Source organism: Chlorella variabilis, assembly GCF_000147415.1.
Source record: "Chlorella variabilis unplaced genomic scaffold CHLNCscaffold_11, whole genome shotgun sequence".
NCBI lineage: Eukaryota > Viridiplantae > Chlorophyta > Trebouxiophyceae > Chlorellales > Chlorellaceae > Chlorella > Chlorella variabilis.
In genome coordinates, this window is record NW_005435077.1 from 1,207,425 (window position 1) to 1,221,065 (window position 13,641).

At 67.3% G+C, this 13,641-nt stretch overlaps 1 protein-coding gene across 1 annotated transcript; it reads right to left on the reverse strand.

Moving 5' to 3' along the window:
• Positions 1-3,608: 3,608 nt before the first annotated feature.
• Positions 3,609-13,146, reverse strand: CHLNCDRAFT_23609 (hypothetical protein; the record flags this gene model as incomplete). Its single annotated transcript, XM_005847441.1, has 23 exons — positions 3,609-3,714; positions 3,935-4,080; positions 4,284-4,392; positions 4,596-4,710; positions 4,953-5,035; positions 5,222-5,351; positions 6,677-6,776; positions 6,976-7,012; positions 7,170-7,261; positions 7,415-7,486; positions 8,002-8,181; positions 8,351-8,494; positions 8,678-8,705; positions 9,281-9,414; positions 9,581-9,718; positions 9,943-10,029; positions 10,215-10,357; positions 10,558-10,712; positions 10,899-10,951; positions 11,279-11,404; positions 11,981-12,238; positions 12,504-12,611; positions 12,994-13,146. Coding segments are annotated over 23 exons (2,697 nt in total), but the record flags the coding sequence as incomplete, so codon positions are not given.
• Positions 13,147-13,641: the final 495 nt, after the last annotated feature.

The window sequence follows — 13,641 nt, forward strand, 5'->3', positions numbered from 1 at the left end:
ATGTCGCCTTGCTCCCCCCTGTTTATTGCTTTCTCTGCTTTCGCCCGGTTCCCGTCCCGTTTCGGCGGGGAGTCTATGTTGCAAGCTAGTTCTTGCTTTACCAGACTTTAAGCCCACACAAGCAACAAGCAAGAGGGCAAGGCGTGGCCGGGACTGTGGAAGAGCTCAGCATACTCCTCCCTCAGCCCAGCGTATAGGGGGCAGTCATACACTGCGTGGCGTACGTCCTCTAGAGGGGCCTGGCAGTGGGGGCATGGGCGCTGGGTGCGGTCCAGCCGCTGCCACCGGCCTGTCTCCTCAGCCATCCAGTGCGACCCCGTGCGCCACTGCGCCAGGCGCACCCGGCGCCGGCGCTCGGGCACATCGCACAGGAACGACGCAGGCGTGTAGGCCTCCGCAGAGATGCTGCCCCCCCACACGTCCTCAATGTACCGCTGCACCTTCACGGATGCATGCGTGTACGAGGCAACATGGCGCTCCAGGAGCGCTTCCGCCAATTCAGGTATGGCAACCCCCTCGTCAGCAGTCAAGTCGCAGGGGGCGCCGGCCGCCGCGAGAACGCGGCTAACCTGCGCTGCCCAGGGCTGCCGGGCCAGTGGCAGCCCTGTGTCCGTGTCGGCAGCCAGCGCAACGCTATCCAGCATGGCAAGACGGGCGACCCGCTCGCCGCCCATAGCCTGCAGGTTGCTCACAAAGCGTGCAACCTGCAAGGTCCAGTAGGCGGGCAGCGGCAGCTGCCCCGTCTCTGCCAGCACAATGAGGGCTGGGGTGCTGTCCCGCACACCCAGCAGCCCTCGCAGGACTCAGCTTGGCCTCAATTGCCTGAGAACCCCAGACAGTCCTGCCGCAACAAACGGTGCGGCGTATGCGGGATTTTCGAGCGCACGGGGCGGCTGGACGGGCTGCAGCAGGCACCAGCACCAGGGCGCAACTTCCTGTTCTTCTGCAGCGGCGCTGACGTGTCGCGTGCCGCTGGTGCGGTCGGGCGCGGGTGGCAGTACAGGCAATGCTGGGCACCCCACTGGCATGGCCGGGGGCCGCCTTCTACAGTAGACATGCAACCTCCCGCATGAGCTCGGGGTGGAGGATTGTAAGTCATGCACCGCTGCGCCCCATCCCTGCGCTCATGGCATCCATGGCGCCACCACAGTTGCAGGAGGGAGCTCGAGCTGGCAGAGCGCTGCCCGCCGTTCCTCACCGTCCTGGGCTTTCCTGTGGCGCCCGGGGCGGTGGGATGCAAGCCGACGATAGGGGTAGGCGGGCGCGGCAAGCTAGCGGCAGCTGGCCGCGCCGGCACGACGGGCGGCACCGGGCGGTGCTCACATGCACGCAAAGGCCTGCCTTCAACTGGCAAATGCAGCGTTTTACCAGTGGCACGACTAATTGCCGCTGTGGAAGAGGCAGCCCCACAGCCGTGCGTGCTGCTGGAGGCAAGCCAGTCAGCCATGCAAGCTCAGGTAGGCCACTTGGCCAGGGCATTGGCGCCCAGCCACGCCAGGCAGCTGGCCAGGAACTGGGTGGAAAGAATCGCCTCCACAGGCTGCCCAGCCAGCAGAAGGTGCCGCTCCAAACTGCCGCCGGCGGCCTCCCAGCGCTCCGCGGCGTCCTCCTCCGCCTCCTCTGCCAGCGCCTGCTGCAGCACCTGCGCAAGCCTGTGCTCCTGCTCCTGCTGCTCCTGCCGCTCCCGCTGCTGCCGCCGCCGCTCCAGCTGCTGCGCCTGCTGTCGCTGAAGGCGCTGCCGGGCCGCAAAGTGCCGGCGGGCGCGTCGCTCCAGTTGCTCCAGCAGGCAGAGCGGGAGCAGCACCCCCAGGGAGAGCACGATGGAGTGAGTGATGGCCACGCACTGCTGGAGCGGGCTGCACTCGCCGCAGGTCAGCAGGTAGGTGGCCGGCGCCGACGCGATGCTGCAGGCGTGGCAGAAGGCGCGGGGGCGGCCGGGGGCATAAGGTGGGGGTAGGGCACGGGCGTGCTTGCCCCAGCACGGGCAGCATAACGGCACCCCTGACCAGCACACACGCACGGGCAGGCTGCCGCGCACTCACTTCCAGAGGCTCAGGTTGCTGTGCAGAGCATCCATGCTTTCCTCGATGCCTGGGACCTCACCCAGCGCCCGCCGACAGATGCGCGGGTTGCTCCAGAGCTGCGGCGGCAGTGCAAGGGCGGTTGGCACCATGGCCGGGAGGTGGCCAGCGGATGCGGGCCGGCATGCAGGCAGCGGGCAGCAGAAGCCTCATGCAGCAGTCGGGCAGCCGAGGCACACTGCAACACACATGTGGCGCTCAGCAGGCAGCGCCGCGTAGGGGACCAACCCACCGGCAGCACCGCCAGCAGCGGCAGCGCCAGGCGCATCCAGCGCAGCAGGGGCCTGCTGTGCAGGGCGTAGATGCAGACCCAGAAGGAGGGGCTGCCCGCCACCATGAGGAGGAGCAGCTTGAGGGTGCTGCCGTCGTGGTACTTGAGTATGGGGGTACCGCCGTGCAGAGCCAGTATCCTCACAACCCAGGCGAGGTTGAGCATCAGGGCGATGGCAAAGGCCTCGCGGTACCGGATGTACAGCTGCGGGCGGCAGGAGATGAGCAGGGCCAGCGCCTGCGCCATGAGCACGTGGCTGGAAGCCAGCAGGGCCAGACCTGCAGGCAGCGAAAGGCTGGCACGGGTCTGTGTTGACACGAAGGTGGCAGGCATGCAGGAGCCAGAGATGGGAGGGCGACAGCAAGCAATGCTGGTGCCTGGGATGGAATTTACAGGCCTGCTGCCAGGCCTGCTGCTGCGCCGGCCAACCTGGGAGGCCCTCCTGCAAGGCTGTTTTGAACAGGAGCAGCCCGCCGAAGAGCGCCGCCGATCTCTGCAGCCCCGTCCGGTCGGAGGCCGCGCCCTGCTCGTTCCGCTCCCTGCACCCATGCGGCGGCGGTTCAAGAGGGCGCTGCCTATGGCTTGATTGCCAGCGCTTTGAGCACCTACAGCCATGGTTTTGAGGCAAAGGGGGGAGCCCGCCCTCCCGCCGCCGCCACATTCAGCAGCCTGTCCGTGCCCCTCCGCGCGCCGCGAGGGTGTTTGGGAGCTGGAACTCAGCTCAGCGTAGCTCTATAGCATATAAACGCTAGTGTACGCAAGACCCCTGGCGGGCACAGGGGAAGGCTTCGCTTTGATTTCGTTGAGGGTCACCTTCGGAACTCCTCGATTGCAGCCTTGTCGAGCTGCGGCATCGCGCTGCTGCGATGGCGCCTCCCGCGTGGAGATGAACGGCGGGCTTCGCCAAGCGGCCAACAAGCGCCACCAGGCTGCAGCAGGCCTAAAACCGAGAAGCGAGCGCTGATCAAGGATGCACAGGATGGCCGGGCCGGCATGATGACGACCACCGCGCAAGGCGCAGGCGCCGGTGCGGCCAGCCGAGCCTTTCATGAGGCCCTGTGTGCGGATCAAGCAATAGTTTACACCGATTCATGTGTGGCCGAACGAAAGGCAAATAGTATCAGATCAGTGAGGGCAGCCGCATCTACCGCCAGAGTCAGCGCCATCTGTCCACCGCAGCCGCCGCCACGCTCCACCCTCCTCTCCGCACGCTTGGGCGACAGGCGATAGAGAGGGGCCCAGCGCAGCCCCAGCCATCAGGCAAATGCGCCCATCCTGACGCCCGCATCGCGGGTGATGCGGATGAACACCTCCTCCAGGGTGGCGTTGGAGACACCCCAATCAACCAAGTCCAACTCCCGCCTGCGCACGCTCGTGGTGAGGGCACGGGAAGGTGCAGGCGGCGGCAGGTGGGCAGGCTTCCAGGCTGGCAGGCAGGCAGGCAGGCAGGCCGAGGCACCCAAGCAAGCAACAGCACCGCCCGCACACGGTGCGCGACCCAGCGCAGACCTGCGCTGCCCTTGCCAGCTGCCGCCTGGCCTAGCGTGCTGCCGCCAGCCATGCATGTAGCGCCCCCGCGCACCTGGCCTTCACTTCCTCCATGCGGGAGAAGATCTGGTCCACCCCGGCCTCCCCCACAGGCAGCTCGAACTTCTGGGTGCCGCCCAAGGCATACACGAGGCGGGCCGAGGGCGACAGCCCGCGCACCACCGCCGCCGCCGCCGCCTCCTGCGCAGACGCAGGGCGGGGCGGGGCGGGGCGTCAGGCCGGGGATCCCACGGCCGGCCAGCCAGGCCATGCAGCGCGTGCTGCATGCTGCCACGGTCGCCAGCCTCTGAGAACCCAACTCCCGCTTTCTGGGAAACCGCTGTCGCCCTTGCACCGCTGGCGGCACCCCGTGCATCCCTGGCCGGGTGCGCCCCACCACCCACCTGCCCCACAGGCGTGGTGATGGTGAAGGAGAGGTAGCCGCCGAAGCGGGACACTAGGTCCTTGGGGTTGCCCAGGCACTGCAGCCGCCCGCCCACAAAGATGCCCAGCCTGCAGGCGGCGGCGGTGGAAGGCAGACTGGGCCTGGCAGGATGCACAATTGGGGCGCGGCACCCTGCGGCACAAGGCGGCGGCGGAGCCGAGCGGCACACGGCGGCCGCCGCGGCCCTCCCGCCTCTGCAGTGCGGCCATCCGCCATGCCAGGGCGCTGCCGGCAGCACAAGCGCGGCGCTGCAACCCGTACCATACCACACCTGTCGCAGAGAGCCTCCGCCTCCTCCATGCTGTGAGTTGTCAGCACCACGGCGCGCTCGCGGCGAGCCTGGCGGATCACGTTCCACAGCAGCTGGCGGGACGCCGGGTCCAGGCCTGGGGCACAGGCAGGCAGGGGCGCTCGGTCCTCACCGGCAGCCCCACACCCTGCCGGCACGCCCCCAATGCGGCTCTGCCAGCACCCCAGGCACCCAGCCCTGCCGCGGCACCAACCAGGGCTAGCTCCAAACCCACCACTGAGTAGCCGCAGCTGCATCACACCGACCAGGATCCGCCAGCAAACACACGCAGGCCGGCCTGTGCCCCCAGGGGATGTGCCAGCCCCCAGCCAGCCCCACCTGTGCTTGGCTCATCCAGGTATACCACCAGAGGGTCCCCCACCAGAGAGATGGCCACGCTCAGCCGCCGCTTCATGCCGCCGCTGCACGGCAGCAAAAGCAGCGGCCCGGAGGTTGTGGCCGAGCCCGGGAACGGGGCGCGGCGAGTGCGACGCTGGCAGGGTGTCGTTGTTAAAAGGGAGTGCAGCGGCCGCAGCGCAGCGCAGTTCAGCACAGCATGGCACGGCGCAGCGCAGCGCAGCGCAGACGAACAGTCGCCCCAGGTGCACCTGTAGCCCCCCACCAGGTCGTTCCCGACTGTGAAGAGGTTGACGGAGCGCAGGGCGTCGTCCACCGCCCGCCTCAGCCGCTTGCCCGCAAAGTTCTTTATGCGGGCGTAGAACAGCAGGTGCTCGCGTACTGGCCTGGCTCGCCGCCGTTGCAGTAGTACGCATCCATTCATTCATTCAGCACACAGACCGGCCGCCTCTTGCTCGAGGGCGGCCCACTTTGGCCTGGGCAGCCCGGGCCGCCCTCCCCCCCGGGCGCATGTTCGGTGTTGGAGGGGTGTGCCCAGCGATAGGGGGCCCCTGACGGCATGCGCCGAGGCCGGGAAGCGTGGTTCGGCGCTGCTGCACGCTTGGCGAATTGAACAGAACCACGTGCCGCCGAGCTGCGGCCGCAGTTTCCGGCCCACGGTCTACGGTCGCAGCCACGGGACTCGGCGGCACGGCGTTTGGGCCCAAGCTTGCTGCCGCTGCCGCCGCCGCAGGGGTGCTGCCTGCGGCGGCGGCGGTAGCGCACGTGGCAACCCCCCGCGTTTCCTTGCCTCCCATCCACCGGACCCCGTCCTGCGCTTCACTTTGTTTAGGGAGGGGCTGCTCACTGCTCATTGCTCATTGCTCATCGCACACTGCTCAACGCTCATTGCCCTATATCCCACCCAGCCGCAGGACTCCACTGCCGCCCGCGCCCCGCCCCATCTGGCCGCTTGCGCGCCCCATCCCCCCTCGATGGGGCCCGCCCACACCGGGGCCTCCCCCCTCCCGCCCACTGCTTTCTCAACGGCCCCGAGCCGGGGCTGCCCTCATTGCATACATAGTGCGCCTTTCCCTGCTTTTCTAGTGACCTAGCGTTCCGCACTGCCGTTTGGCCAGCCCATGCTCCCGTACCGTTGCGTTTCTCCCCAATGCGCCATGCCACTTTGCCAGTCATACACACGTTTCGATGCGTGCCCTGTCAGCTGCTTGCGTTGCATGTCGCCTTGCTCCACCCCTGTTTTATTGCTTTCTCTGCTTTCGCCCGGTTCCCGTCCCGTTTCGGCGGGGAGTCTATGTTGCAAGCTAGTTCTTGCTTTACCAGACTTTAAGCCCACACAAGCAAGCGGGAGGAGGGTACGGGACATGAGGGAGCATGGGGAGGCACTGCCTTGGCAAGTAGAGCAGAAGAGAGGAGCATGGGGCGAAAGGAGCCTGGGAGTAAAGGGGAGATGAGGCCAGAGCAGGGCCGGCCAGCCCTTCTCCAGACACCGCCTCCACCTCGCCAGCCTCCCCACACACACGCCGCCCCACACACCAGAGTGCCACGCGGCATGGCCGCACCCGCCAGCGCCTCCCACCCGCAGCCAGCAGGCAGCCTCACATCGACCAACGCCCCACGCAGCGAACCCGCCAGCCCCTTCCTCAGCAGTGCCCAGCCAGCAACCAGCCTTTCTCCCTCCCATACCCCACCACACCCCCACCCACCAGTCAGCCCATCCCACAGCAGGTCGTGCTGGGGGCAGGCGCCCATGAGGGCGTAGATGTCGTCCATGTCCCGCCCAATGTCCAGCCCCTCTATCAGGGCCTGCAGTACAGCGGTACAGCGGTACAGCGGCATGCGCGTGTGTGTGAGAGTGGTGTAGTGTGGGGAAAACAGGCCGCACCTACGGCGCGGCAGTCCCCAGCACACAGCCTGCTCAGCCAGCAGCCCTGGCAGCGACGGCAGTGCGCAAGGCCGTGGCAGAAGCGGCGGCAGCAGCGGCTGGCGCAGCCTGGCCATCCACCTGGCCGCTGGTGGCGGACATGAAGCCTTCCATCATGCTGCGGAGCAGGTGGAAAGGACAGGGCAGGTGGGGCCAAGCAGGAAGAGCAGGATGCAAGGCAGGCAGCATGTGGGAGGCTTACTGCATCAGCAGCAAAAAGCCACTACACTACTGTGTCAGCAGCAGCCACGCTCTCTCAAACTCAAAGGGCTCACCGGATGGTGGTGGTCTTGCCGGCGCCGTTGGGGCCCAGCAGGCCAAAGCACTCGCAGCGCGGGACGGCCAGCGACAGGTCAGCAACCGCCACCTGGCAACAGGCAACTTGGATTCCTTGAGCCCACGCCTTCATTTTATTGAAACAAGCTAGCTGGAGCTAGCAAGCATCTTGCAAACATTACAGAAACACTGGTGCCCAAGAAAGCAAGCCCCTTTGTACATGGTACCAACACATCAAGCTTACCTTCTCGGCGTTGCCGTCGCGGGCTGGGAAGACCTTGCGCAGCGAGCGCAGCACGATGGCGGCGGGCGGCTGCTGCCCGGGGATGAGCTGCCTGCGGAGCCACACAGGACCCACACACATACAATCAGTTTACCAGTCACAAGGGGCGCGGCCCTGGGCTGGCATGCCACCACCTCGCTTGCAACCACCAGCATGTAGCAACCCAGCATGGCACGGCAGCCAGCGCCAGACCCTCACCACTGCTGCCACAGCGCCTCCACTCGGGCCCGCTCCGCCGCCACATCGGACCCCTCAGGCACCTCCCCTGCTGTGCCGTAGCCGTCGGTGCTGCAGGCGCTGCTGACGGAGCCTGCGCAGGGCTCCGGCGCCACCGAGAGGCGCACAGAGGTGGGCTTGCGGGGCAGCGGGGACGGTACCGCCACTGGGGCCTCCCGTGGAGGCAGCTGCGGGCTGCGCAGCTGCTCTGGACCTTCCGACAGGCTGCCGTAGTACCCCTCAATCCAGCTGTCCTTGGATTGTACCGCCACAGACGGTACTGGGTCATCCCCGGCTGCCGCCAGCTGCACCGCGCCCTGCTGCTGCCCCACAGCCAGCAACTGACGTGCAGACGCCGAGCCCTTGGCCGTGCCGCCGCCGTCCTGCGCGGCCCTGCGGCGCCGCCGCCAGCCAGCCAGCCAGCGCCGCCGCTCGGGGGCCTCCTTCTCGCGGAGCTTGAAGCCGAGGAAGAAGAGGCGGTGGCGGCGGATGCCAGTCCCTGCACCCCGTACCTGCCGCAGGGGCAGGGCCAAGGCCCTCATGGCTGGTCAGCACCTGCCGCCTGCACACCCTGCAGCTACCCACTCTGCAGCGTCTGGCGCGGGAAATCCAGCAGGAGGGGAAGAAAAGATCGCAAAAACGCAAGAAGGAAAGAAGGAAGAAGGAAGAAAGTGCGCCCACCTGCTCCAGGTAGTATGCCAGCCACATGAACACCACAGCCTCCACCGCGCACATCAGCAGCACGGACACCATGCCGTTGCCCGCCTCGCCCAGCTTGGACCAGGTGAGGCCCGAGCCGCCGGTACGGTCGGCCAGGAAGGCGTACTGCAGGGAGGGAGGTACGAGCGGGCAGGGCAGGGCAAGATGGTGAGGGTTGGGAGTGTGGGGAGGAAGGGTGGGAGGTGGGGCGCATGTGGCGGGGCAGCAGAGGCCGCAGGAAAGGTTGAGAGGGGACGCTGATGAAGCTGAAGCATGGGCAGCATGCCTGCTGCCGCCGGAGAGCAGCACCTGAGACAGCTCATACAGGCCGCGGTACCTGCGGGGCCAGCACACACGACACCTGGCAATTTTGTTGGTACAGACAGAGCCAGCGGCAGCACGAAGCAATGGGATGAGCCAGCACAGCGTGGCTGTGCCATGGCATCCAGCACAGCCAGGCGGCTGCTCACAGGTTGAAGGTAAAGGTAAAGGTAAAGGTGGGGAAGAGCCTCCACAAGCTTCACTTCCCGGTTTTAACGTCTAGCTTTAGACCATTATTTGATCTGCCCGACGCGCCAAGTGCAGTACCCCCCACTAGTAGTGAATGGGTCCCGGGGAGGCCTGTGCCGAAGCCTTGGCGATTCTATTAGGCGTTCCCGAAGGAATTGGCTTGGATTGGCGCTGAGCCGGTGAAGGAAGGGATGATCTGCAGGATCTGCGCCAACAGGAGCGGTCCCTGCTCAATGTACTGCACCATGACCAGGTTGGACATGAACCTGCGGTACAACAGCAGTACCTTGGCAGTACAGGACAGCAGCGCACAAATGCAGCGCAGCAGCATCCGCACAGCTGACAGGCGCCATCCCACGCTGTACACCACAGCACAGCACACCACACCACACCACACCACACCGCCAAGCAGCCCACCCGCTGATGATGAGCCAAATGACGGCCAGCAGGACGGCGGGGCGCGCCTCGCGCCACAGCGCAGAAAAGTAGAAGGTCCAGCTGGTGAGGGCCAGGCCCCACAGGAAGTAGAAAGTGGCCTGGAAGGGATTGAGAAAGCAGCAGGGCATGGGAAGGGAGTGTGGAATGCGCACAGAAGAGGTGGGGGCATACCCAGCAAGGTGCTGTGCCTGGCAGCAGCAGCACCGGCCATTGCCGGGCAGCGCTGGCCGATTGTGTTCAGGCCACACCCCGCCGCCAGCCCACCTGCAGGGAGTAGCTGTTGAGGGTGAAGATCTTGAGGCCGATGAGGCCGCCGAAGAGGCAGAAGACGGCCACAAAGGCGCAGTACAGGGCCAGGTTCCAGCAGTACATGACCAGGTAGAAGACAGAGTCGCTCAGGCCCTGCCAGGCGGGCGGGGAGGAAAGCGCGGCGGACGTGCGGGCGGGCGGGTGGCAAGGAAGGAGATCGATGGGGAGCAGGCAGCTGCTGTGGAGGGAGCTAACTGCTGCTGCTGCTGCTGCAGGTGGTGGTGGTGGTCTGGCAGCAGGCAGCCAAGGGTGAGCCCCAGCCCTCCAGATATGGGCCATGCACGGCGGGAGGCAGCAGGGCCAGGCAGGCAGGAGACCGCAGCGCTTGCCTGCATCTTCATCATCACCCGCAGGTGCTGCTCCTTTTCCTGGACCAGCGTGTGCACCCCCACCGGCAGCATCAGCTGCAGGCGGCGGGTTGGTGGTGCAAGGCAGGCAACGCCAGGCATGTGGATGGTTGGTGGAAGGACCAGGCGGGGAGGCCCAGAGATTTGGAGATGGACCACCACCGCCGCTGCTGCTGCCTGCTGCATGGCCGGGCGGGGCATCCAGCAGCAGGCGGCAGGTGGCAGTGAGAGGTGGGCCTCACCTGCAGGAGCCACATGCTGAACAGGGGCCCCAGCAGGGAGGAGAAGTCGAGGGAGAGGCGGGAGGAGCCGCGAGGCATGTCCTTCACGCCCACCAGGCGCGCCGAGTGCGCGGGGCCCAGCTGGCGCTTCAGAAAGGCGTTGGCTGCAGCCGGGGGGCAGCGCAGCGGGCGCACGCAAACAGGGTGGGGAGGGAGGGATTGGGGCACAGCAGGGCAGCCCGCGCGCAGCTGCAGCAGCTGCACATCCATCCGAAGCACCCAAGCCTCCCCGCCAGCGCGGCGCCAGCGCTGACCATGCCGCCGCCGCTGACCACACCACTGACCATGCCGCCGCAGCACACACCTGCCAGGTTGATGGGCTGGGACCAGCGCTGCACGCTGGGTGGGTGGACGCCGCCCTCCTCCCCGCCCCCCACGTCGCTGTTGTTCACCCACACCGTCACGTTGAGCCCCGCTGCGCTGGTGTTGCTCCAGTCATACAGGGCTGACACAAAGGACCTGCAGGGGGTTGGCACCACGGGGGGCGGGTTGTGCAGGGGATGGGAAGGGTGGCAGGGCGGGAGAAGGGAGGCTTCGGATGCGGCGCGGACAGGCCGGCCTTGGCGGGAGGTGGGCAGCCACTGGTGGGCGCTTGGTTCCCCGCTGTGTTAAAGCAGAGCACAGCCCGGCAGCCTGGCGCCTCACTGGGAGCTGGGGCTGCCGTCGGGGCCGGCCGCCGCCTCGGGCGGCAGGTAGACCTTCTGCCCCGCCCGCAGCACGCAGTCGGAGCCGCGCCAGCCGCAGTACACCTGGGGCAGGGCCAGGCAGTACGCTGTCCAGTGGGAGGCAGCCCAAGTGGCAAGCAACGGGACCGAAAGCGGCCCGGCTGCACAGCTGCCTGCTGGGATTCCACTCTGGGCCGGAGCTCCCCGTGTGTGTGCACCGGCTGGGCGCCACCCCTTGCCACAAGCAAGCCCCACACCAGACGAACCCTAGAATCCCCTGATCCCCGGGGGGGGGTCTGTGTCGCAAGTCCCTTTGCGGACATGCAGACCGTTAACACAAAAATCGAAAAGCCAGCCCACCTGGTCGTTGATCCAGCTGGCATCCACCTGCCAGGCGGGCGCCAGGCTGGCGCACTCCACAGGGAATCCAGTCATGTTGGTGATAGCCTGAGGGCACAGGGGATGGAGCAGGCAAGCCGAGTGGCGCTCCTGCATACACATGCGCGCTGCTGCAGGCAGCCCGGGCTGGAGGAGTCGCAGCGGCAGCAGGACAGCGGGGCAGCGGGCGCAGCAGGGGCCGCGCCTGCCCGATCTGCGCCAGCGTGTCCCTGTCGGCCTCGCCCAGCGCCGAGCAGTTGGGCAGGGCAAAGTAGAGGGGCGCGCGCGCGGCGGAGGCGTCCCCGCCGCCGCTGCTCTGCGCCACAAAGCCCGGCTCCATGAGCAACGAGATGGAGGTGGCGGCGGAGGTGCCTGCGGTAGAAGCAGGCAGGAGATGGAGGGAGGAAATGCAGGCAGGAGATTTGCCTCAGGCGAAGCAGGGCAGGTGACGCCTGGCCCGCCGCCGGCCGGCAGCCAGCCGCAAGCGCCGGGGCCGTCGGCCTGACTGGCTGCCTCCTGCTGCTGACTCTATGACCCCTCCCCCCAGCTATCCAACCCCAGCACCATCACTCCCGCTCCCAAGCTCCCAGCACCACCCCGCAGCTCCTCCGCAAGCCCTCGCCCCTCACCCATGCGCAGGTCAAAGTCATAAAGCCCCCGCGCCAGCCCCCCCGCCGCGTCCACGAAATCGTGCTCGCTGCTGATGGCCTGCCCCTCTGTGGATGTGGGCACCGCCTCGCCCTGCGCCTGCGCCGCGCTGTACGCCGCCAGTACCGCGTCACTGATGCTGGCCGCCCGCCCCCACATCGCCTCCATGAGCCGCTGCGCTTCAGCGGGGTCTGCGCCTGTGTAGAGCATGGGGGCGTCGGTGGGCGGGATGGAGGGCGGGGTGGGCAGCGCCGCGGGCATGACGTTTGCGGCTTTGGGCCCTCGGTGCTGCTCCTGCAGGCGGCGGGCAGGCGCGCGTGTGCAGGGGCGTGGTGTGTGAGGTGGTGGCGAGGGGCAGAAGGGCGGCCACTCTTTGTGGCGAATTGACAGCACAGCAGCATGCAGGCGCCTCGTTTCAGCCCCAGTGCTCCCACCCCTGCTGGGCTGCAGAGCCAGCCGCAGTGCGCTAGGTGCCCCGGCCGGGCTCCCAACCAACATGCTCGTCACGCTCGGCGCGCTGGGCAGGCTCAGGGCGGGGGGGAGGCGGGGAGGCACCCACCTGCGGCACCTCCAGCAGTGCGGGCCACAGCGGCGGCTCCTCCACAGCGCAGAACCCGGCCTGGTCGGTGGTGCTGAACAGGAAGCCACACTCGCTGTCGTTGTAAGCCTGGCGGGGGCAGTGGGAGGGGAAGGGGTGTGTGTGTGTGTGTGGTGTGTGTGGTGTGTGTGTGTGAGTGTGCAAGTGTTTGTGTTAGGAGGAGTGGGGCGCAGCGGCATGTGCCCGAGATGCAGCGGAGGGCGGGGCGGGATGGCAAGCGCCTTGGCAAGCACGTGCAGGCTGCAGGGCAACAGCCGACTGGGCTGGACCACAGCACGCCGGCTCAGCCCCGTGGGCCGCGCCTCACCTGGCACTTGGCGTATGGGGAGCAGGGGCGGTCGTCAGTTGCCTCGTAGCACAGATAGGTGTAGTTTGCGCCGGGGCCGCCGCTGGCGCCGGCGCCTGCACCGCCGCTGGTAGTGTTGCCGGGTGCGCCGCCCGGCGCCGCCACCCAGTCACAGCAGGACAGGCACTTGCAGCCGCATCGGAAGGAGCGGGCGTCGAGCTGCTGGTTGATCACGTCTTGCAGCACCCACAGCAGCATGCAGATGAGGAAGGGCGCCGCCAGCAGCACCGCGTTGCTCAGCCACTTGCGCTTCTGCAGGAGGGAGGCAGGGAGGGGCGGCGGGGAAAGGGGGAGGGCGTGCGGTTCTTGTGAAGAAGGTTTTGACACAAAGGCAGGAGGGATTGGTTTTGGCGGCTTGAATCGCCGTGCCTGGAAGGATGCTTGTTTCCGAGCCAGGGCGCCGGCCTGCGTCCACAGCGATGCCCTCTTCCTGCAGGCACAGCCGGAATGGCGACAAGCTGTAGCGAGCGAAGCAATGCGAGTGGGGTGGAAGAGTGGCGGAGGCGGGCGGCGGCAGGCTGCTGGCGGCGGCAGCACATACGAGAGGCGGCCTACCTCTGAGGTCGCTGCGTTACTGGCTCATGTCGATCCATTATGGCCGGAAAAGCGCTACAAGGCCTTGGAAGCGGGCGGCGACTGATTGCGGCACACCCGAGGCCCCCTTGTTTCCGGCCCGCAGGGCTCAAGGAGGCGAGCCACGTGCCATGAAGAGGGACGGGCGAAAGGAAGCAGGCAGGAGAAGGAGGCAAAGGA